The sequence below is a fragment of the Tasmannia lanceolata genome, unplaced genomic scaffold (assembly GCF_043159265.1).
Source record: "Tasmannia lanceolata isolate RefF3 unplaced genomic scaffold, GAP_Taslan_0.1 ptg000020l, whole genome shotgun sequence".
Classification (NCBI taxonomy): Eukaryota; Viridiplantae; Streptophyta; class Magnoliopsida; order Canellales; family Winteraceae; genus Tasmannia; species Tasmannia lanceolata.
Genome location: NW_027518697.1, coordinates 14,914,696 through 14,939,975, shown reverse-complemented (window position 1 = coordinate 14,939,975; position 25,280 = coordinate 14,914,696). Strand labels below are relative to the sequence as shown.

Sequence of the window (25,280 nt, the reverse complement as noted above, 5' to 3'; positions counted from 1 at the left end):
TCCCCAAACGAGGCGGGGCGGGGCGGATCCCCGCTTTTTCGGGTGAAATTGTCAGCCCTAGTCGAATGCAATCAAGAAAGCTGAAATTGAAAAAAAAAAAATACAGGTAGTTGAAAACACATAAATTGAAATACAAGACACCAATTGAAGTTCTCTTGTTCTCAGTGAGATTCAAATCTAGAAATGAAAGAAACTCAAAAGACATAAGAAAGCAATCACTTTTTACCACTAGAGCTTCAGTTTCAATGATATCAAATAAACCCCAACAAAAGAAAAAAATAAGACAAATTTTGATTCATTTAAGAACCAAAAACCCGCAAGCAGCTTCAGACCAGAAAAAAAAAACATAACCTATGATTTGTGGACGCAGACACGGGTGTCGTGTGTCGACACGGACACGGAGGGTCGGACACTACGAAACCCAAAAATTTAGAAACGGGGACACAGCTAAAATGGAAGTATATGTATGATACAACAACAAATACTACTTAAAGAAGAGCTAAAAAAATAGTTTAAAATAAAAGAAAAGTTATAAATAAAAGAGGTAAACACAATATGCAATAATAAAACAGAATGTCACACTTGACACGGCACAAAAACATGTCCACACACCCACATTAAGTCTAACACTTGTAGCATTACATTTAAAAGTGTCCAAAGGAGTGTCGACACGGGTGGACACGCAGCAAGACACACGTGTCAGGAATAAATTCGAAGCGTCGGCTAAATCATTGAACATAACCATTCTCAAATCAAGACATCAAATTTTCTTTCAAAAAAACAAACACACACATTCATAAATAGAGGATGCGAGGCTGACGCTGAGACAGAGATGAGAAAAGTTATGGTTTACTACAAAGGGGAGAGAGAGAGAGAGAGAGAGAGAGAGAGTACTTTCTCGATTTCTCTAAGTTGTGAAACGCAAAGGAGAGAGGAAACATCTCTAGGCAGGGTTTCTTTCCCCTGCAATGGAACTCGAACAATCAACACACAATATGAAACAATGACTGGTGAGTAGCGACGGCAATCGACAAACAGGTGAGAGAAAAGACGGAGTAGAGAAGAGGGAAGAATGGTCGTTTCTATTTCATAGTCGAGAGGAGAGAGGGAAGAAAAGGGTTCTGTTTGAATATGAAAAAAGGAAAGAATGAAAGAGATTTTGTTGTCTTGGGTTTTATTTTTTGAAAATACCCCTCATGCTAAGTTTAAAAAAATGAAAAACATGAGGGAAATTTCACGCATATTTGCAATCAAACCCGGGACTATCCGAAAGACCCAACTGCCATGCCTAGGTCCCACTCAAAAAATCCGGACTCTTTGGATCCGTCGGACAGTTTGGGTCCATTGACACCCCTATTTGCAAGTAAGGGAAAATCTCAAAATAAAAAGTTGCTTGCTTTGTCTACTGCTTGTCTTCTGATGTGACAAGAAAAGGAGCAGTAAACATTTTCCTCTCGAAAGAAAATGGTCCAAAAGAACCCCTTTTTTTAATGACACCAATTTTTATTGATAAAAACACCCCCTCACTTAGGTCTGTGCCTATTTATAATCTTTTAACTTAAAGTCCCTCACATAAGATGGTGCATTTTAGCACCCAAATTAAGTCATTGGGTGCATGTTAGCACCTTTCTTAAACCTCCATCCAAAAACCAGCGAGATTACAGCCCTAATCCCATGAAATTCAAAAACTCAATTGCATGATGAATCACAAGCCTGTGGAAACCCCTGTTGTTTATAACAAAAAATATAGTGCTAGAGAAGGGAAGAAAGTTAAGGATAAGGACCCACATTCTTATATTGATCAAAAAAAGGATCCACATACTTACAGAAGTATGGTAGGGATTTTCCAGTATCATACACTCACCTGGCCAGATACTACATATGTCGTAAACTAAGCATGAAAGAACACTTAAAGAAAGTACGATGCATTTTGAGATATCTTACAGGGACAACAGATCATGGATTGTTCTACAAAGCCAATCAAGATCAAGATTTTAAATTTCGACCGTTCGAAACTGAAATCGAAATTTAGTAAACTCGAAACGTTAGGGCCCGTTTGGATGCTGAGAAGATTTTGGTTGGATTTCTCACATTTGAAGCCCATTTTGCGTTGTGATTTGGATCCGGATCAAATCCTTGGATTTCCAAATCGGTGACTAACAGTGAAAAAAATCAGATTTCCAAATATGCTGTGGAAATAAGTAATTGGAAATCCACAGATCTGGCAGTTTCCTCCACCCTCTTTGCTCCTCAACCTCTCCCCTCCACTAGGAAGTACCCCCTTCCCTCTCTCTCTCCCTCAACATGAACTGGCGGATCTATTCATTTTGTATTCAAAACTCAATTCCAAATCCAATTACAAAATATAAGGTATCCAAACGGGGCCTTACATTATTTTGACCGAAATTTCATTTTCCTGAAATTTCGGTTGAAATTTCGGTTGAAATTTTAGGAAAATCACGTTAAAAACGGGATTTTATTCATTATTTAATATTTCCTTGAAATTTCGAGCGAAATTACCGAAATTTCGGCCGAAATTTTGTATGGGATAAAATATTACTTTTTTTATTTTGTCAAATTTCGAACAAAATTTTCGGTTTCGGTGAGAACCGAAATGCGATTCTGAAACCGAAATTTAAAACCTTGATCAAGATAAGAGTGTCGGGACATGTGGTTACTCATATGAAAATTGGGTTGGTGATCCTGACCATAGTTTTAAAACTCCCCCGCGTCATCGTGGACTCCCCTGAGTCCACTCCCTCTTCCATTGGGGCATTCCGTGTTTTTCCCTACAGAGTCAATAAAAACTCCTTTGACTCTCCCGAGTTATGACCGCGCCAACCATGTTCTTGGCTGTGTCCGTGCCGAGTCGACAAGGATTTTTCTTGGCCACATTTTGACCCGCATCCGCGCTTTTAAACACAAATCCTGACACACGAAGATCTGTTACATGGTATTGTATATTGATGACGGATTGCTTGATCTCTTAAGAGTAGAAAGAGACCAATCAAGTGCAGAAGCCAGGTATAGAGTGATGGCTCCATCACTACTGCATAGCACGTGGCTGAGAGATCGTATGCATAAACTCCATCCCAAGCCAGATACTCATGTGATGTTTTCTGACAACAAAGTCCCATAAAATTGTCACAAAACCTCATCTTCCATGTTTTTTTTTTTTGAATGGTATCTTCCATGTTAGAACCAAATATATTAAGATCGACTACCACTTCAATTGTGAGAAATTGGAGAATGGCAAAGTATTTCCTTTTAATATTACAAGTCATGAATAAACTGCAGATGTTTTCACCAAGGGATCTGCAGTTGATCATCATCATCACTTAATAAACAAGCATAACATGTCTAGAAGACCATGGGAGATGGAGAGGGATTGTTAGAACTGATAAAAATTCTCATCAAAGGCCTTATGTTCATTTTGAACAACCCCATATATGATATATCTACAACTATATTGTGTTTCATGTATTCTTTGAATGAAAGGAATAGTGTTGAGACTTCAATATTTCTCTCTTCTTCTATATCTACCTCTATGATTCATTACACTTAAAGTTTGACACAATAAGGCAGAGGCTAAAAGCTAGCGTTATGTTATTCATTTTAAGCATCCTAATTTCTGAAGGCATTGTTAGTCTATAACAATATTTCTCCCGGTAAAATGTTCCTCAAAATGAAACAACAGATGTCAGAACAACCAGCTTTCAAGAATGGGGTGAAATTCAATCACCATTAAATGGGCCAAGATGGTCCTCAAGAAAAGTTACTAGTGACGGAGATATATGGGGCAGTACACTCAGTTGCAGATGAAAACATGGCTCAACAAAGATTGTTCTAAACTAAATATTTTCATCAATCACATCGGATAATGTGCAAGAAAACCAAAACCATTGCTATCAGAAATTATAGACATAACAATAAAATTAGACATTCAAAGAAATAAAATCAAATGTGAACTTATCATAATCATCAAACAAAATATGAGATAAAAAAGGTGAAGTGTAAGAGATATTTAGATTCATACCCAAGCAAGCAACGAGATATCTCCCAAAGCAATACATGGCAAAGGCCTCATAGCAATCACGTAGAATCTCACAATCGACACTAATTGTTGGATCCACCAACGATACAAACTACAATAACAATGAAAACATATCTATCACGTCAGACAACATGCAGAAACACCATAGGGATTTTCAACATGGAACTTCAAGGTTCTCTGTGATCAAAGAGAGAAAACACATGAACTTAATTTTTTGATAATTAACAAGCAAAGAACCACCCTTAACTAATTAGAATTCAAGCATCCAATATTCATCATGAACTTGAAACCACACCCTATAGCTATAACAATAATGCTAATGAAATGTTACAAGACACATTTCTATAAATGTAAGTATGGATCAAAATATTGATATCAATCAGCATATTGACCGAAGGCCGAAACGATGCTCATCAGCCAAATGGTCAACACATATCAACTATATGGGCGATACAGGTCTGTCAAGTTTTTTAGAGTCTACTGCAAGTAAAAGTGTGCAAACAATTAGATTAACTAATGAGATGATATCATACACAAATATATATAAAACTATGGTTAGTGAATAAATGCCAATATGTACATAACTATGATTGGTGAATAAATGTTGCGTAGGTTAATTGACATAATATTTAGTATAATTGTGTAGGTGGATAACATGATCTAAGTGGGTAAGTAATATAACACATAAGTTGAGAAAAAAGATATTTGCTTTTTTATAAATATTTATTATTAAATTATTTTTTATTTAGTTTTCTATTTCAATTTTTTTATTTGTTTTTATCATTCAACATTTTGTAAATATTTAACATTGCAGTTATTTATTCGGATCATTTACTATTTTTTATGTGTTTATCTTTTTTATTAGGAATTTATTCATTTTAATTATGGTATAATTACGTACTATGAACAAGTAAAAAGGCACACAACCAAGTGCACACTCGCTGGGAATGGATAGAGATTTGATTGTTACAAAATGGTATATGAGACCTGTTAAATCGTCTGGATCCCACACTTCCTATCATTTGGAGTGCTGTAGAATGATGAGTTTCATTGAATCATATGGGTCCAAATATATTGATATTGTACTGTTATAGAATGAATATGGGATCTGTTCAATCGTATAGATGCCATGCATCCATCCTAACAATAACAGTGGGCATGAGAATGGGAAGTTTTTTAAATAACTTTCTATTTCGTGAAAAGTGAGAAAGAGAGAGGGCGGCATGAGAAATGAGAGTAGGATATGCACTAAGATAGGTTTATTATGATTTTCTTAGGGGTGAGTGATTGAGAGGCTCTGTTGATAACGCATAGATAGGTTTCGAGACCCTTCTTAAAGTTTAGACAACTCCGGTCTCTTCTCTTGTGTGAAACCCTAAACCTCTCTTCCCCTTTCTTCAGGTTTTTGAGGATACACACAACAACAGGAAGAGAATACAAAGACGTATGGTGGAACCCAATGATGTCACTAGAATTTGGACCTATCTCAACAATGATCGAAGGTTCATGCTCATCGCCAAGATCGTTGGTTTCTCAACTCCAAGAATTGAGATTTTCCACATTTCCCTCTTTTATTCCTCAGACAGTGCCACAAAGACTTGTTCTTAGGGATTTCCCCCCTGTTTTCCTCTTTCAAGACGATTGAGTCTCCATTGCAACCATAAGAAGAATTTAGTAGTTTATTTTCAAATAACTGTTCTTCTAATTATTATTCTAAATATTTTATTCATGCGATCTTCATTGATTTACACGAAGACCGAAGAGCCTTCATGCCTACGCAATCACTCGAGATCTTTCCTGCTCTTTCTTTAAGAATTTTTCTTTCTTGGGTGATTCAAACTGGTATTTGCAAAAACAGGTCTTATTTTGGGGATTTGGTATTGTCTATTGTAATATGGGAAAGCAGATGCAATAAAGCAATATTGGCTTGTATCGGCTGATATGAATTGATGCAGATGATACACTGCCTGTATCGGCTGATATGAATTGATGCAGATGATACACTGCCTGTATCGATGATACCAAGCCAATATTTATGTGATTTTTCCTCGTACTCGATATATCAGAAACTATCAGATCGGCCTAGAGTTATACAGATATATATCGACCAATATGGCCAATACGGAAACAGATATTTCGCACCATGCGTGTAAGTCGAATAGAAATTCAACAAAAAACAGTCTCACAAAGGATAAGCATCATAAGATACAAAAGTTAATTAATTTTCCACAACATATAAGAAGCAAACAACGAGAGAAAACACATTATATAACTCATAACTATCCATATCAACAGATGTATAGTAAGTAATAATCTACAAATATGGGCCCAGTGAGCAATCTACAAAAGAGAAACTCCATGTTCTTTCGAGGTGCTTGAATATTCGTCCATCCCACAAAAGAGCTTACCGACTCAATGGCGTAGCATGGAACCATTAAAATAACACCAATGATAAACTTCTGCTCCTGTGAATCAGAGTCAAAACAATTTGTTAATGATTTAGTCAATTAAAGGCTCCAAAAAAACTCAGAAAGTTCATTATAGACATAAGGATATGGAGAAAAAACCTCAGGATTCTTGTATGCAGAAATGTGCTCAAAGAGGAGGAACATTGAGAGTGAAAGACTGATAATTACAAAGACCCCAGCAACTACAGGAGCCCATGTTAGGTGCGAGTGATCTAGGGCATTGAGGTTGAGATACCCTGATATCTTCATCAGGTATGATGACCATGGACCGCCCTAGAGTTTTGTGAATCAACAACATAACTGAATTATAGATTCACCAAGCAACAACTCTCTAGGATGAATGACGTTCACACATAGAAGTAACACCATATAGACCTATACATAAGCATACCAATGATTAGCATAGCCTTGAAGCATCAGTCATCCCGATATCATAAATCGCATTGAATCCACATTTGCCACGAGCAAAACAGAACAACATTTACAAGAGCAAAAAGGAATTGTGACTATGTTTTAAGGGCAGTCTTACAGCAGTTTAGATGTACGATTAAATATAGTCTCTAGTCATATACAGCGACCCACAAATCAGATAACAGTCAAAAATTCAGTAATCGCGCGCTCCTTTACATTCAAACCCAGTGAAGTTTCACCTAAGCACAGTCAGAAATGCATTGAAGGTGCCAATAGAAAAATCAAACCACTATTCTGAAAGGCGACTCTCAAGCAAGAAACCATTTTGCACAAACTGTAATTCCAGACCACAATCAATAACCAAACCGTGAATGATCCAAATCCAAATGCACGGAACGAACGCTAGCTATGTGCTTAACACATGCAAATTGTACCATGTTTTCGGTAAATTTGGGTAACTTGGTTTTTTAGCACCCAAAATCAAAAATAAAGAAAATCAGGAAAAAGCTGAATTCAAAATCACAAAGTCTATTTTCTTTTTTTACTCATACCACCTAGGAGAAGAGTTTTATTAAAGAAAAATAAGGTATATGTAAATTTACAATTGGGGAATGCATTCCCAATTCATACAAGAGTTACAACTGACTCTGAATTCTGAAACATATTCTCTCCACCAACCACCAAAAAAAAAAAAAACCAAACTAAATTTTAAAAACAGAAAGTAATCCATGTCACTAAATGAATTGAATTGAAGTATAGAGAGGACTTTGTCCCAATGATACAGTCACGAATTCAGTCCATCTCGAACTCGGTCGAGTCCATGCCGATTCAAAACCCCAAACTGAGTCAAACCGAGTCTATATCCTGCAACTCGAACCGTAACTCACAAACACATTGCAGAAACAAAAGACAAAAGAAGAATCAATCATTCCCAGACACATCAAAACCCTAAAAACAAAAAATCACATCCTCGAATTCCTCAGTTTCAACAAAAAAATGGTATAATCGAATCATCGAATCAAAAAACATAAGAACCGACACAATCTGGTACAGAACAAAATCAGAGAATCGGAAATCCAAAGAGTAATTCAAACGAATTTGAATGTGAAATCTCGAAAGGGGGAAAGTTCCGATACAGAACGAAATCCGAGAATCGGAAATCCAGAGAGTAATTCAAATCGAGAACAACAAATCGTTTGATTTTCTTTCTATGACTTCAAGAATCCGAAACAGAAATTATGAAAAGCGATACCTGAGCGAGAAAAAGCTTGAGAAGACTAACCCTAACCCTAGCGTTCGAGTTCTGATGTCAATATTTTTCTGTGGAAAGACGATGGAGAAGAAAAGGGGTGTGCTTATAAAAAGCGACCCGAGTCAGTTTTTGTCGTATTTGAATCATTTTTAGGAAAAGGGTACTTTTGGTAACGACAGTATGGGACTTCCAATAAGACAATATTGTGAGGGGAGAAGATATTTTCGCCCCCAAGTAAGATAATAAACCCCACTTGTAACGTGAATTGCAGGCAGACTTTAACGCTTTTTGACGTCAAGTCACGTTAAAATGGGAGTGTGTTATCCTGCAGGGGGGCGAACAAATAATCTCCCTATTGTGAGGTGGGGGGGGGGGGGGGGGGGGTGGACCCACTGATGGAACATTTGAGACGATCTGCATGGTCCATTTTGCTACTCGGCATCGATGTGGGGGCGCAGTCTAAAATTCGCACTTTCTGGACAATGTAAACCGTTGGATTGAATGATGGAGTATTTGATCGTAGGATGGAGGATGCTTGGTTGGAAATTAAGATCATCCAATGGTTGCAATAAGGTATTTTTTTCCATTAATGTGGGGCCCACTTGAAGAACAATGGAGAATGCAATGCTAGAAGGTGGGCTAGCAAGACAAGACGGCCACCGCCACCGCCACCGCCCTAATAAAGTAATAAGCAAGACATTTGCATCAAACATTTTTGGTGAGTGGGACCCAATATAAGACCATCAATGGCTTGGGTTGCACAAAAGCCGGGATGGCTTAGGGGTTTTGCTTGGCACTTAGGTGTCATACCCATGAAATCCCTTCTTTAGTTGCCAATATAACATCCAAATCCCTAGAGATTATCAAGCTCTTGCTTAATAATTGCATGTCTTCCAAAGAAATCCAAGCCAAATTCCACCCAAAAAAAGATAGAATTTTGCTTGGAATTCTTCGGAATGTTTAATGACACTTCCAACGAATACTCTACGAGGTTGGCAAGCAAGCAAGCACTACTTACCACTATTTAATGAGATAAGTGCAAGGTAAATCCAAGGCTTGTCTCCTCACTATTGACTACTTATACCGTTACTCTACGAGGTAAATGCCTACAACCAAAGGGCATTATTTGCAACCATGGATAAATATTCTATGGAATAGTGAGATGGGCGCTGAGGAGGGAGAGGAAGAAACTTGAGGTAACGAATACAGAGAGATTGAGAAATCCTTAAAATTTGTGAAAAGAAATATGCTACGGTATTGACGATCGAGTCTTAATTGGTACCTAAGTATAGACATGGTTTTAAATTTCAGTGCAGACGGAAACCGAAATTTGGTGAAATTTCAAATTTCAGCCTTTATTCCGAAATTTTGGAATGGGTGATGATATTTTCACCCCCTGCATTACTTGTACACCCTCCTAATAAAGTGATTTGAAATAAAGTTGCCCACTTTTCACGTCAAATCAGGTTATAAGGGAGGTGAGGGAGGTGTGCACGTAATGCAGTGGGTGAAAATATCATCTCCCTTAGAAAATGTAAAAAAAAAAAAAGGTGTTACAAAATTTCGGCCCTAAATTTCAGAATTTTGGTCCGAAATTTTGGAAATTCCAAATACTGGAACCGGTACCGAAACTGAAATTTTAAACCATGAGTATAGAGGACCCTCTAATAATTAGGAGGAACCAACCAAGTTTTGCAGTTAACAACTAGCTCGTCCAACATTTTTACTTATAATATTATTTGAGAATTTTATTATAATCATAGTATAACATACTTTTATGGTTTTACCAAGACATGCATATGAATATGATAGAAATATACCTAATGTTGTCTTTGTGTATGATGACAAAAGGGTTGTGCAAGAAAGGTATTAAAGTTACATTATATAAGTTTAAAACATACGATGGGGCATGCGACCTAATATTTAAACCCTAATTATACTAATTCAGACCGTTCGACAATATTTTTATTCTACATACAATGCTATGCGTCTTAGCTCAACACATCTCAAATTTCACTAAAAACCATCAGATGAGTTTTTAAAAAAAAAACAAATGAAAACACTCCAGGTGTGAAAACACTGCTTAGATCTAGAGGTATTTTCATCATTCCATAAAAAAAAAAATTAGCGTAGTTCGCTGTTTAACATATCTTTCATACATAAATTACAAATGTAAATTCTACTTAGATTTAGAGGTATGTTCGAACTATAAGTAAATTACAAATATTAAGGCCGATTTCGTATTTCATTTTTGCAGTTCTTTCACAAAAAAAAGTAGTTCAGTTTTACAGAGAATTAGTCACTATTGCTTTATCTCGACCCACTGTAAAGAGAAGCATGGTCAAGAACATCTGTGTAGAAAAACCAACAGAAATGGACCCACGATGAGCAAATCTTTCAAAATTCCAATGCGCTATTTCATTTCCAAATTCACAGATCCTGCGAATAAAAACACGTTAATTTAAATAATTTTCATTAATCATGATCATTTGCCAGTTGTTCGAATCTACTAGTATACAGACATGATGGTTAATGTTTCAGAGAACTCACTACAATCCCCCTTCCATTGAATCAACAGCTACAAGTTAGATAAAAGCCTTTGTAGCATCTGCAAAGTTTGAGAAAACAAATATCAATAGAGATCAGAGAAGAATCAGAGATAACTTCCATTAACGGACATACCGTGCAATTGAAGGAATGTGAGATACTTTATGCTATCTGTTGAAGTATAAATGATTAAATAACACCAACTCTAACAATTTAAGCTTTTGGAGTAATTGGTTGTTTTACATGGTATCAGAGCAATTGCCGCACGGCAGGTCATGGGTCCATGGCCAACCCAAAAAAAAGAGGGACCACACGTGAGAGGGGAGTGTTGAAGTATAAATGATTAAATAGCACCAACTCTAACAGCTTAAGCTTCTTGAGTAATTGGATGTTTCACACTATCACTACTCATATTCTCTAACATACCGTGCTTCATCGTCAGAGATGGGTCTTGTTCGACGTATCCAACCACCTTTGCAGGGATTCCTACAGCCACACTTTAGAAACAAAAATTGTCACAACTCATAAAACTGATGCCAATGCCTATGTCTTCATTTAACAACACAAAAAACTTCTAATTGTACACTATCCACAGTCGCTACCAACTTGAGCCAGAAACAATCATAATATTTGATAAAGAGTATGATGAGTTGATGACAACAGATTAGAATATTTTTCTCAAAATGTACCTGAGCTTAAAGCTCCTTTTAGTAGAAAATACCCCCTCCCTATCTTAGAATCGTTTCAGGGCTGTTATGATTCCCAACGAGCTATGCAAGGCAATCAAAGAGTTCAAAATAAGTCTTGTATAGAACCACATTCAAGGAGGTGTAACTGTCAATTCACTTTCTAAATAAATACATCAAAATACATAAAGTTACTTATCTTTTTCTGCAGTAGATGTGAATATTTTTAATCTAGAATTATATAAGTGTTCTTTGAGAAACTAGACAGAGTACATATATAAAACTTTCTAAACACTCCAAAGATCTAATTGTTCTGCCTATAGCTCATAGTTCAGCTCATCACCTAAGCATAGACCTACTGTCTCTATTCAGAAACTAATCCTATGAGGAGGATAAACATCCAATCACAAGATGTCATTTCAAAAAAAATTCAAGTAAGCTTGTGTAAATTTATTTTTATTTTTTTTTTGAATGGCAAGCTTGGGAATTTTGTTAACTATTATAAACTCAAATAAACTGAAGTTACCATTACTTTTCTCAGTTTTTGAGTAGTTAACAATGTTAACCAACAATTCCAAGATGTCACAAACAAATGATGGGCCCACATCCCCACGCTCAAAAGTACAGAAGGGTAGAATCCCATAACAAAAGAAATGGAGAAGTATGGTCTTCTTCATGGATTTCGTTACATAAATAAATGCTTCCATTAAGGGGGATTCATATTATCCAAGTTTCATCAAGGTATTACCCCTTTTTTTCTGAAACTTCTCATAAAACTTAATCCTTCAAGAGATGATGATCATAATTCAAGTTATTCAAAAAGCTAGTCTACATAAGACAAAGTAGACTTATAAAGGAGTAGGATTTGAACGAGTAGGAAAAGCTAGTCAACATAAGACAAATTAGACTTATAGAAAAACAAGAACTAGCATGCTCATAAAGGAGTAGGAATTGAATGAGTAGGATTCTCCCTCCTTCCCTCTCTCCCTCCATCGTGGTGTTGCAAAAGTGTGTGATAGATTTACTTTCCTCTTTCAGATTAGCTATACCTAAACTCCAACATTGAAAACTAGAGTAGAAGTGGGTAATGACATGTGGATGCACTAGGGAGCTCACAACGAAGTGCAAGACTGTGCAAGACTGGAAAGAAAATAGCAGAAAGCAATGATCAATCAAAAGAAGAAAAATGGAAGAAAGCATGAGGGGAAAAGATGAGATTAGATCAACAAGGTCCCACAAGCAGAATACTGGTTACAATTTGAAAGAACTTGCCTCTATGATTTGGTATACATAAAGAGCAGGACCACGAGCAATGCACATACAAGGTTATTTTTCAAAGAATCAAGATGAGCTCAAACATGATAAAAGAACAATATCACGCAAATACAAGTTATAAAAGAAAAGCATTGACCTAGTCCCCATAACCACGGTACTTGTACATGCATGTTAGTTTCCTCTTATTTGGGAATAGACTCAAATATTTTCAGTACAAACGATTGAAGTCCCATGCTAGGGGACTACACATTTCTTGTTCATGAAGGTGACAATGCTTACCATCTCGTTGGTTAAGACCCTGCCTAGTTTCACTTTCATATCTTGCTATGACTCATGGAGGGGATGTCGAGTGATATGTGACAGCAGAGAGCAAACTCGCGTCCCTACCCCTAGCTGGGTTGCCCCAAGCCAAAACAAGCTGAAATTTAATTTTGACGGCTCCAGTATAGGTAACACGGGGCCAACAAGGGTGGGTGGAGTCCTTACAGGAGAGGGGTGTTGCAATGTGGTCCTTTTCGGGCCTGATTGGAGTAACGGACTCGAATGAAGCTGAGGTTAGAGCAACACTACATGGAATGGGGATCGTAGAGAGCCATGATCTATATATATATATATATATATATATATATATATATATATATAGAGAGAGAGAGAGAGGGAGGGAACAGTTTCTACACACAAGTGTAGATAAGTTATCTACACACTAGCTTAAAATACAGTGGAGGCCCACAATGTTTGGGTGATCCAAACCATTCATTTGATTGGCCCTCACATAGATAGGGTGTCCACAAAAAATGCTCCATAGGATCATCCTAACCCTTCGAACCGTGGAGGCAAAAAATGGACAGATTTGCGAAGGTTTATACTTTATACACGTCCATTTTACCTCCATAAATCATAGGGTTGGGATGATCCTATGTAGCTGATTTTTTGTGGACACCCTATCTATGTGAGGGCCAATCAAATGAAGGCTTTGGATCACCCAAACAATATGCCCTCCACTGTATTTTAAGCTAGTCTGTGGATAACTTATCTACACTTGTCTGTAGAAACCGTTTTCTCATATATATATATAGAGGAAAGTGAAGCTACACCGCCGGTGTAGCTAACTTAGCTACACCGCCGGCTTAAAATACAATGGGCCCACATTGTTTTGGTGATCCAAACCATTCATTTGATTGGCCCTCACATAGATAGGGTGTCCACCAAAAACCAGCTCCATAGGATCATCCCAACCTTTCAAACTATGGAGGCAAAAATGGACAAATTTGTGAAGGTTTTTACACGTTCATTTTTGCCTCCACAAATCGTAGGGTTGGGATGATCCTATGGAGCTGATTTTTGGTGGACACCCTATCTATGAGAGGGCCAATCAAATGAATTCTTTGGATCACCAAAACAATGTGGGCCCATTGTATTTTAAGCCGGCGGTGTAGGTGTAGCTTCACTTTCCTCATATATATATATATATATATATATATATATATATATATATGAGAAAAGTGTAGCTACAAATACGTGTAGCTAACTTAGCTGCACCAACGGCTTAAAATACAGTGGGCCCCACATTGTTTGGGTGATGCAAACCATTCATTTGATGGGCCCTCACATAGATAGGGTGTGCCAAAAAAATCAGCTCCATAGGATCATCCCAACCCTACGATTTGTGGAGGCAAAATTGGACGTGAAAAAAACCTTCACAAATCTATCCATTTTTGCCTTCAGAGTTTGAAGGGTTGGGATGATCCTGTGGAGCTGATTTTTTGGGCACACCCTATCAATGTGAGGGCCTATCAAATGAATGGTTTGGATCACCCAAATAATGTGGGCCCACTGTATTTTAAGGCGTCGGTGTAGCTAAGTTAGCTACACGTATGTGTAGCTTCACTTAACTCTATATATATAGAGTTAAGTGAATTTCTCCCAACACTCTATGAGAAATACACATCACTTTTTTTGACTTTTTTTAACAAAGGCACCCATTCAACCCACATATTTTCAATCCTACCCCCTCCTTTATGCTTTTTAACAAAGGCACCCATTAAAGCCACATAATTTCAATCTTACCCCCCTCCTTTATGCTTTTTTAATTATGGAAACCTCTATAGATTGGAGGGCTAGGATCAGCCTATGGAAATGATCTTACGGGCACAACCTATTGATGTTGTGTTCCATCACATGGACGGTTTGGATCAACCGATGATGTGGTCCGTACAGTTCTTTGTCTGCCCGTGCATCGCACGGGGTATTTTACTAGGGTGTGTGTGTGTGTGTGTGTGTGTATTTTATTCTTTTGTTCACTCTTTGTTATGCTCTATCTTTTGTACTTGACCACCTCGGCTGCTGCTTCTCTTAATATATATTGATTTAGGCATTAAAAAGATAGATTGAAGTCCGAAAATGAACTACAGTACACCACCTCTATGCCATTTTATTAAACCATAGCCAGAAACTTTACAATGTTTATTCACCAATCAGAACGCAAAATCTAACATATACTTTTGGCCTTGAGGCTCGAGAGAGACTCACATCTGACATGAAATCCAAAACAATCTAGAATAACAGGAAACGGTACCCCCCTTACCTTAACCATGAGTATTTCACTGACCAAATTCAAAACTATTGATTTAAAAATGACCCATAGAACCATAACATGTACCTGTTACTCTTTTCAAATCGCAGACACAGAGAGCACAATGACACTTCCTATATAAACACTGAAGGAAATAAGGGCGGCCCAGTGCACGAGGCTCCCGCCATTGCGGGGTCTGGGGAGGGCTAGATGTATATGCAATAATAAACACTGAAGGAAATAATAAACTTAATTGTAAATGTTAATGTATAAAAGATTAAATAACACCGTTCTCCAACAGCTTAAGCTTTTGGAGTAACTGGTAGTTTCCCATGGTATCAGAGCGAAGGTCCTGAGTTCAAAGTTCAAACCTCCTTGATAGCAAAAATCCACATGCAATGGCCAAACCCAAAAGAGGGGCCACATGTGCCACGTGTAGGCCAACCCAAAGAAAGAGGGGCCACACGTGAGGGGGAGTGTTAAAGTATAAAAGATTAAATGACGCCGTTCTCCAACAGCTTAAGCTTTTGGAGGTAGTTTCAGAGTAAATGACAAAAATTAGGTATATATGCAATATCAACTTAAATTCCAGCAACTATGACTTAAAACAGGACCAGTAAACACAGCAAAAATGTTGTGAACCCCACAGCATTCACCCTAATAATGCCAAGTTGAAAAACAAGGAACTGCAATGAGTTGTAAAGAAGGGCGTATCAGCAATTGAATTTTCAATTAGTTTAGTTTAGTTTCTTAAATTTTCCATTTGTCCTTTTGTCTTAATTTGGTACCCAAGCGAGTGTTAACTGATGTTCACATTAAACTACCAGTAAATTACTTGGACCAACAAAAAGCAGTAAATCCAGGAGACCAACAAAAAGCAGTAAATCCAGGAGAACCCTGAATAGACCATAACCTACAACTGAGTGCCAACCCACCAGTCACCACAAATCGACAACATCCCACTCCAGTAGGACTCCCCACATCTCATCAAACCTTCCATCCGTGTCACCTTCCGCCGGTGTACCTGTACTCTGTGATCATACAGATTTTGACCAGATGGGACAAACCCTCTACTAAGCAATCATTTGAGTTGCCGTCTGTATTCTTTTGGGGTTTCCCCTCAATTAAAACAGTTGCAGAATTCCCTCATCTCTCTCCCCCCACACCCCCCCCCCAAAAAAAAAAAAAAAAAAGGGAAAAAATTGAAACCAGTTGCAGGACTCCTCGTGCCTTCAAGGATAATCCTCTGGAACTAGAACTGCTGTGATTCCTCTGTTGTCTTCTAACTGACTTTTGGTCCAAAAGGACTCTGACGACATGTCCTTTTGAGTTTATTTCCTCCATATATCAAGTAGGATAGAGACTTCTGCGAACGTAGGTTCTCCCTGCACTGGAATTTGAATGATAGACCAAAACTAGTTCCTAGTCCTGGATGCCTCCCTCTCCAAACCTACCATGACCATCACCCATGTCATCCTAAAGATCCCTGGTTGTAAAGTTGAACAACCCGAACTCTAAATCTTCATCCTTAGGATACCAATCGGAAACCATAGATGTAAACAAGTAAATTTGCCACACCTCAAAGAAAAGCAACAAAGGAATTACAGCATAATATAATTTTAATTACCTGTGAGGTGGAATATCTTTTAATACAAGTGAAGCAGCAGCAACCATAGCACCTTCACCTATTTTAATATTACCAAGAATATTTGCAGCGGCTCCAATAAGTGCACCTTGGCCGATTTTAGGATGACGATCTCCAATTTGTTTCCCAGTTCCTCCCAATGTTACACCCTGTCAGCATGACATAAACAAGTAACTTCTATAAGGAAATCCAATTACATTACTCAAAGTAGAAGGTGTTGAAACCATTCAAAAAAAAAAAGTAGGTGTTGAAAAAAGGAAGAGGTGTGAGTGTGGTGTCTATGCCACAAATACCTCCGATATTTTCAAAATATAGCGATTTTATAGCGACATTTTGATAAAAATGACAAAATCCCGACAAAAATCTGAAAATTTAAAAAAATATAGCGATATTTTCATTGCCATGATACTATCGTGATAATATCATGACATTTTTAAGGTATTTTTATGATTTTTTTCTTATTTTTATGTTTTTCCCCGATATAAATCCAAAAAAATAAAACAAATTTAATATATCCCGAGATTTTCCCTTGCCGAAAAATTCCCGAGAATGATATTTGTGACTTAGGTGCATGTGTATCAGGTTGTAGGAAGGGTGTGTGTGGAGGTGTGGGGGTGCTGTTTTGGGGGTGGGTGTGTGGTGGTGGTGGGGCGGGGCGGGGGGTGTGGGGGGGGTGGGGGTGGGCGTGAAGGAGAAGCTCCTGAGGTTGTATTTTTTTCACACTATTTTGATACAAAGAATAAAAAACCCACATTATTATCTGCATATATTGTTCAACTATAATTTATTGCTTTTAACAATGTAATGAAGTAATTCCTTTGAGACCATCAAAACAAATTTTGGCACTTATTAATAAGGAAAGATTAAGCAACTTGCCTGCATTAAAGAGACTCTGTTTCCTACAACAGCAGTTTCTCCAATGACTACACCTGTCCCATGATCCAATAATATTCCTTCGCCGATTTTTGCAGCTGCACCAAGTCAATCAAAACAACAGCTAAAATTGAGCACCAAAAATACATATTAGCAACGAAAGTTCAACTATCACTAACAAGATCCACAAATAAATGGAGCCAATGATATTTTCGAGTCCTTGAAACCCACAGGCAACATCCATCATTCTATCTAAGCACCATATGGGAAACATGGATAGGAAAACAAATCATGAGCGCCATATGCTACAATCCTCCTTTTAGCCAGTTAGTAGTAGAGATTATTTCTAGGGAAATTATATCAGCACAACCATATTTTGATATTTTTCACAAAAAATCTTGCCTTTTAGTGTTTAAAGAGCTATCAAAAAGGCTATTACATTTCTCAAAAAGCTCTCAAGAGCCAATTAAACAAGAAAAGACAGCTGGGTTTGTGCAAATATCAAAATATGGTTGTGCTAATAACATTTCCCTATTTCTATATGTCCTAATCTTCCAACAGAGATGAATTTGCAACGGTTGCAAGAAAGGGCCCCCAAGGATGGATAAAGTCCCACATAAAAAAGGAGGACAGCCCAAACGCCAGTTTACCATTCTATCTGCCAGCAAGCGTAGCTCCCAGACACGAATACATTCTGAACCTCCCCAATTTCCACAACTAAATCCAGGATACTGCAAAAACCTCGGCCAACTTCAAGGAGTATCCATGTTATTTAGATACTAGATGTAAGCAGTCTTCTTTTCTTTTCTTTTCTTTTCTTTTTTTTTTTTTTGAAATGGGATACTAGATATAAGCTGTTTTCATACATTAACCATTTTTGTTTTCAGTTTTTCAATTTTCATAAGCTTCTGAAGCAACTTCCCTTGACAAGAAACTGATGGTGCTTATTTTTTTTTGGTCAAATCCATTATAGGATGACACAAGTTGCCAAAAAAGTGCAAGGGTCTCAGGTATGAGGAAAAGAAACAACAGAGAGCATACCCGGGTGTATATCCACGGCAAAAACCTACATAAGAAAAGTATATACTTCAAAAAACGACACAGACTTCTACAATATGACACCCATGGACATCAATGATTGAATGCCAAAAGAATCACGGAATTCAATTATCCTCAACAAAAATATCACCTCACTTATTCGGCTTTGCAATGCCAAGGCCAAAACTTTGCGTCCTTGGTTCCATAGTGCATGTGCTACACGATATGATTGCAAAGCATGGTAACCCTGCAAAAAAAAATAAAGAAATAAGATCATATTATAAGATATGGAATCAGATCTTAAACCAGATACTCAGCAAACCACAATACATTTTTCAAGCACGAGAAGTTTGATGACTACTTTTGGCACTAATTACGAATAAATACAGATGGTCACCATCCTCTATTAGTTTTCTAAGACTTGAACTACGATATAGATACTTGCAAGGTTATAGGTTTCGGTTTCCATGTGTTTCAGTCGTGATGGAAATGGAAACATGTTGGTTTTGGATGGAAATTTCGGTGGAAATCTTGTAAAATTATGGAAACGTATGAGAACACATTCAAATAATAGACATTTCAAATGAGACTTCACGAAGTACTAGAATAAGCACAAATGCACACTAAAAAACCATCACATAAGTAAAAAACCACCCATTTAACAACATCGAACACCTAGTAATTGCCGCTTATGTCTGATAATTCATTACATACCACATTTTGCATGTAATGCACATAAAGTTTTATACATAATAGATAAACCACGATTCACATGCAATTCAAATAAATATAATTATGTAACACGAACTGGTATACCGTACCAACTATACAATCACACGAAAATAAAATGAAAAGCTTTCTCAGGATTGGGATCGCAGATTCTAACGAGGCTGAGGTGATATCGTTTCTCCAGAGTTTAGGATCAAAGAGAGCAGTATGCTAGGTCGCTTGATCATAGAAGGTGACTCCATGAATGTAATCATGCGGTTGAAGGGGATGAATCCCCATCTGTGGTGATTTGAGCATTGGATTGATGAAATCCAGGAGCGCATGGCGGGTTCATCCATTTCTTATAAGCATGTTATAAGATCGGCAAATAGTGAGGCTGACAGGTTAGCCAGAGCTGGAGTTGCCAAAGGAAGATTACAGATGTTTGATTTTCTCCCTCCTTCAGGGGTTATGGTTTCAGTTATCCCTTCTTTTTATTTCCTTTTTTTATTATATTGGTCATCTTGGTCACCGGGGTTCCCTCCCCCTTTCATGTTTTATATAATTTTTCATCACTCAAAAAGAAGGGATGTAAACATAAGCATTCCGGTCATTTCGTATCAGTTTCAGTGGAAATCTAAAGCCATGAATACTTGAATCATGTGTATAACATTAAATGGACATTGAACTACATACCTTAAAGTATAGACATTGAACTACATACCTTAAAGTACAACAAAGCCCAACTATAAGACATACACGCAGGATCCCTATCTTTAAATGCCTGCGGAGAAAATTTCCAACACGTCAAAAACCATATATTGATAATCAACCTTGGACACCAAAGAAAGAAACTTACAAGATAAATGGAGAAAAAAATGGAAGAATTCCAAATTCGTTCACTTGTCAATGGATCACCTGAAGATCTAGGCGAATTGAACGTTGAATACCTCTATCATGCATCATTACATTATCAAAGATATCCTTAAGTTGTGTTTCCAAGAGCGTTGGATTTTGGAGCCGATTAGCAAGTACAAACCCCAATGCACACTCCAAACAATCATGAGATAAAACACTGGCATACAAAAAGCTACATAATATTGGCTCTTTATCTGCCTGAAACAATTGCACAAATATCAGTAAAAAAGAATTGCAAGTGAATATGAAACCTACCAAAACAAAATCAAAGATTTCTAAGTTGTCCATAGGTAAAACTGTTTATGAATATGCAACAACTACTATTTGCCTGTATACCAAACCATACCAAGAATCACAAGAAGGATGTTCCCTAGAAACACGTACTGTGTGTGTGTGTGTGTATAGAGAGAGAGAGAGGAAAGTGTTCCTGCGCAGCTGCGCAGGGAGCTTCCCTGCTCTTAAGTGGCTTAAAAAGCCTCCCATTGGTTCGTTTAGCGGGTCCACGTTTGCGGGTCCACAAAAAGTGACCAGTGGGAGGCTTTATAACCCACTCATGCGCAGGGAGCTCCCTGAGCCGCTGCGCAGGAACACTTTTCTCATATATATATTTATTGAAGAAATGAATGCAATTAATTTATTAAATATAAAGAAAACACAAATATAGAATAAAGAGAAAAAAGGTCCTTAGCTATGAACATAATGTATGCAAGGACATGTTTTGCAGTATACTATACTTTTGACCATGTCTGCCAGTTTATCAGTTAATTGTCAGCCTCGCTATGAATATGGAGAAAGGTCCATCTACTGAAATTTAGAAAGATGCCTCCAAGTGGAAGGTGAATACTCTTGATACTCCTGCCCCTGTTTGGGGGTCCTACATTCATGAAACCATGTTTTTTAAAGGATTCATGAAACCATGTTGAGAACATCGACAAGGAGTTGAATCAGTAACACGGGGCCACCTAAGCCTCACCTTCAATCTCAGCATGATAGCAGGAAAAGATAATGCTCTCATCAAAATTATTGTTTCATTGAAACCAGCCTGGTCTCAGGTTCCATACATTATAGACGTGAATGATAATTTTCAACCACCCCTTAAGCAAAGCCACCAAATGCCCCCTCAACCTAATGCTCAAAAATTGGTTCAGATAAAATCTATTCAAATAATTAAATAATTGAGACGTCGTCACCCTCTGAAATATTGACGCACTATGACATGCTCCAACACGTCTAAGAAAAGTTCATAGCAGTAGGGCAGCAGTTTCCTTCGTAGCTTGGTGCAATTTTGATTTCTAGTGATTTAGTTCTGAATCTTTTTATTGTTTATGATTATCTCAGTGATACAATTTTAGTGGACCCATAGGCCCCACCTGCAAGCCTATCTAAGAGTTACTGTGGAAGTTTACAGCAGAAAAGAGAGAGAGAGAGAGAGAGAGAGAGAGAGAGAGAGAGAGAAGCAGCTATAGTAACCGTATGATTATGCCAGTATGACATCAGCAGTAGATCGTGTCCTTTTATCCTACCCTGAGAGACATAGTGTCGTGGTCAAGAGGTACGAGGTGATTGATGATCAATTTTTGAGAGAACACATGTACATCATAGAGGCCCAGTGACGGCATTTCTTCGATAGGAGCAATTCGTGATCAGAACCAGTCACCATCAGCGCCTTGAAGATTTGACAGGGATTACCATCATTGCTTCGTTACCATCTAGAGTTGACGATATTGGCATTCAGACGGGACAGTGGATTTCACTGGACCTAGTTCGTTGGCAACGGCGTTGTATGATCGGACAGTCGTGGATGGATATGGTGCAACTACGACGACTCCGCAAGGATGTCTTTCTAACAAATGGTAGACTTCTACTAGACAGAGTGGAGTTCTTCGCACATGGGGGAACACTAATGTGATCCAGCCATCATCATCTTAGCTGTTAGATTTAGTTTTTTTATGGGATTATTAAGCCTGTGTTATTTCTCTTTTAGGTAGTATTTTTATTTTATCTAATAGCCTTTTGTTTTGCCTAGATGTGGGAGATGTCCACATCAGCCTATGGCTTACTTTACCTCCTTTTCCATGGGAGAGTTCTCCATGACAATTCTTGCCAAAAGTCTCTAGCGGTGGCCAGATTCTTTACATTCCTCAAATAAAAGGAAACAATCAAGTCTAGGTAAACTAACCACAAGGCCATGTGTGAGATGAAACCTGGAATATGCTCTATACCATAGTTTCAAAACTCTCCCATGTCATCGTGGACTCCCCCAAGTCAACTCCCTTTTGCCTCGTCCGCGTTCGGCGTTTTGCCTTACAAAGTCAATTAAAACTCCTTTGACTCTCCCGAGTTATGAGTGCGTCAACTGAGTATTCAGCTGTCTCAACCAAGTACTCGACTGTGTCGTGCCGAGTTGAGTAGGATTTTCTCCAGCTGCATTTTGACCGCCATCCGCATTTTGAAACAATGCTTTATACTGGTAAAAGTAAAAATAGTCCTGTTACATCTCTCACCCAGGGACCTACGACTAACAAAGTCACCAGCCACACCATAAAACTAATTATATCCACCCCTTACACCATGGGGTAACTCCCTACTTCTCTTACTCCACAGAACATAAGCAGCTTGAAAAAAGGTCAGCAAAAAGCTAAGCAAAAATAGAATTAGACATAACAAGAACACTATTCCTAGAAGCAAACAGTTTCCACAACTTTGAGCTCTATCAACACTTTCATCTCCACTCGATGCCAAATCATCAGAACAGATCCAACGCAACTTTGAGCTGCCTCTGGAAGTAGCAAAATATCAAAACTTAATTGCTCTGATCAGAGTCAAACTGCAAACTGACAATTTGGACCACTAAGACATCAAACATTGTCAACTCTACTCAACTAAGCCTTTGTCCCAAACTAGTTGGGGTCGGCTAATGAATCCTTTAGAAAATTTTCATGAAGAAGGTGAAAAAATCTACCCGGCTCAAATTGACTACGTCTAATCCTGACACTAGTTGGGTTCGTCTACATGGACCATTTTCTTTCATTCTCTCCTATCCAAGGTCATATTGTTTGTTATAGCCATCAAGTCTTTCCTCACTATTTCTAGCCAAGTTATTTTCGGTCTGCCCCTACCTCTTTTTACTCCATCAACTTGGCACGAGTCACTTCTTCTCACTAGAGCATCCAAAGGCCTACGTTGGATATGCCCAAACCATCTTAAGTGATGCTCTCTCATCTTCTCCTCAATTGGTGCCACCCCCACCTTTTTATGGATGTCCTCATTTTTAATTCTATCTAACCTTGTGTGGTCACACATCCATCTAAGCATTTGCATCTCCGCTACACTCATCTTATGCACATGCTGCTTCTTGGTGGCCCAACATTCTGAGCCATATAGCATGGCTAGCCTCACAGTTGTCTTATAAAAAATTTCCTTCAACTTGGTAGGTATTTTACGGTAATACAGAACCCCTAAAGGATGCTTTCACTTCAACCAACCTGCTCTTATCCTGTGGTTAACATCTCTTCAATCTCTCCTTCCTTATGTAGGATACCACTCAATCCTTGCACACTCAAAACTCCAAAATTCTTAGTCAACACTCATCTCTACATTCTTTTCCTTCAGTTTCAGAGCCTCCAGTCAATCATATTTCTCCTTTTTTCCAGGTAAAATTCTCCTACCACCGGGGGAAAAAGGGATAATTCTAAAAAAGACAAATTTAATAAGCAAGTAATAAGCTTCAGAAAACATGAATAAAAAAGTAATGATTGCAGTGAGAAATAACTAATTATCAAGAACAACAAAAAGAACGATTAAAATGATGTGAAAAGAACGGCTACTGATATTGGCACTACCATGTTTTGATAATTGCACCAACTCATCTTGTCTTTTATTAGTTAAACAGCTGTCAATGTTACTGTCAAAATATCGTAGTACAGTAACAGTATCAGTAGCCTAAAAAAATCATAAAAATGATACCTCCTACTACTGTCAAGGCCTCAAGGATTGTTATTACAGTCCCCAAAAAGCTCTCCGAAGCCCAATTTAAAACAAAAGACAAGCTGAGTTTGTGCAATTATCAAAACATCGTAGTGCAGTATCAGTAGCATAAAAATGATACCTCCGACTACGGTCAAGGACTAGGTGTTATTACAGTTCCCAAAAAGCTCTCAGAAGCCCAATTAAAAAGAAAAGACAATATGAGCTTGTGCAATTATCAAACACGGTAGTGCCATTATCAGCACCCTGAAAAACCATAAAAAAAGCAATACCTCCAGCTTTACTTCGGTTCTGATGGCATCCCAAATTGGGTCAGCAGAAGAATCCGGATTCGGGACCGATCCCAAGTCCGAATTAGAGTCCGAACTCGAACTCCCCATCGCATAAACGGGGAAAATCTTCTCTAATCGATATGCTAACGGTTTCAGAGACGGAAACTTAGGCTTCTCTTCTGATTCTTCTAAAACTACACAACTACTAGACATTCCAGATCCCGAAAATACCCTCTCGTTTCCAACATAAGACATTTGAGGAATGAGGATTTGTAAAGCAAACCCTAGAAGTAGAGAAGGAATGAGAGAGAAGCGTCTGTTCGTTTTTCTCGCCCAGTTCTCTAACGGCTGCACTCTGCAGAATGCATGATAAAAAGAGACATCTATTTGTTCTTGCCTTGTTGAAATTACAATTTTATCCTTTCATTGTCGTTACCCAAGGAGACAAAAGAGAGACGGCAAAATGCGCCCCACTTATGATAGTGGGCCCCACCATGAAGATGTTAGAAGCTGAAGATTGCACATTATCCTAACCGTCCGATCGGTGGCCCACAAAAATGATAAATTAAAAATG

General features: G+C 37.9%; 2 protein-coding genes across 7 annotated transcripts in view; both read right to left on the bottom strand.

Annotated features, from left to right (window-relative positions):
- The window catches only part of LOC143854560 (protein LAZ1-like), a 33,028-nt gene extending 24,685 nt beyond the window's left edge, over positions 1-8,343 (bottom strand). For 2 of the 4 annotated variants that reach the window (XM_077364588.1, XM_077364591.1), the window contains exons 1-4: positions 8,186-8,343; positions 6,622-6,897; positions 6,463-6,519; positions 4,037-4,145 (exon numbers count right to left, since the gene is read on the bottom strand). In XM_077364588.1, the coding sequence (XP_077220703.1) occupies positions 4,037-4,145; positions 6,463-6,519; positions 6,622-6,771 (316 nt within the window). In that variant the 5' untranslated portion in view covers positions 6,772-6,897; positions 8,186-8,343. The remainder of the gene's footprint in view (positions 1-4,036; positions 4,146-6,462; positions 6,520-6,621; positions 6,898-8,185) is intronic. The other 2 variants (XM_077364589.1, XM_077364590.1) reach the window with 2 other exon arrangements.
- A 1,913-nt stretch (positions 8,344-10,256) lies between these two features.
- LOC143854768 (putative serine acetyltransferase 2) lies at positions 10,257-25,061 on the bottom strand. Of its 3 annotated transcripts, none has more exons than XM_077364875.1 (10): positions 24,707-25,061; positions 20,448-20,645; positions 20,254-20,313; positions 18,973-19,068; positions 18,825-18,849; positions 17,787-17,881; positions 16,893-17,059; positions 11,159-11,229; positions 10,736-10,793; positions 10,257-10,624 (listed from the first exon to the last, which is right to left on the bottom strand). In XM_077364875.1, exons 1-9 carry the CDS (start codon positions 24,959-24,961, stop codon positions 10,771-10,773), a joined length of 990 nt encoding a protein of 329 aa, XP_077220990.1. In that variant the 5' UTR covers positions 24,962-25,061; the 3' UTR covers positions 10,257-10,624; positions 10,736-10,770. The 3 variants fall into 3 exon arrangements, 2 of the variants coding, with proteins under 2 accessions (XP_077220990.1, XP_077220989.1); XM_077364874.1 differs by having other exon boundaries at positions 11,159-11,218; XR_013237580.1 differs by lacking the exon at positions 10,257-10,624 and adding an exon at positions 11,422-11,502.
- Between the last annotated feature and the right edge of the window lie 219 nt (positions 25,062-25,280).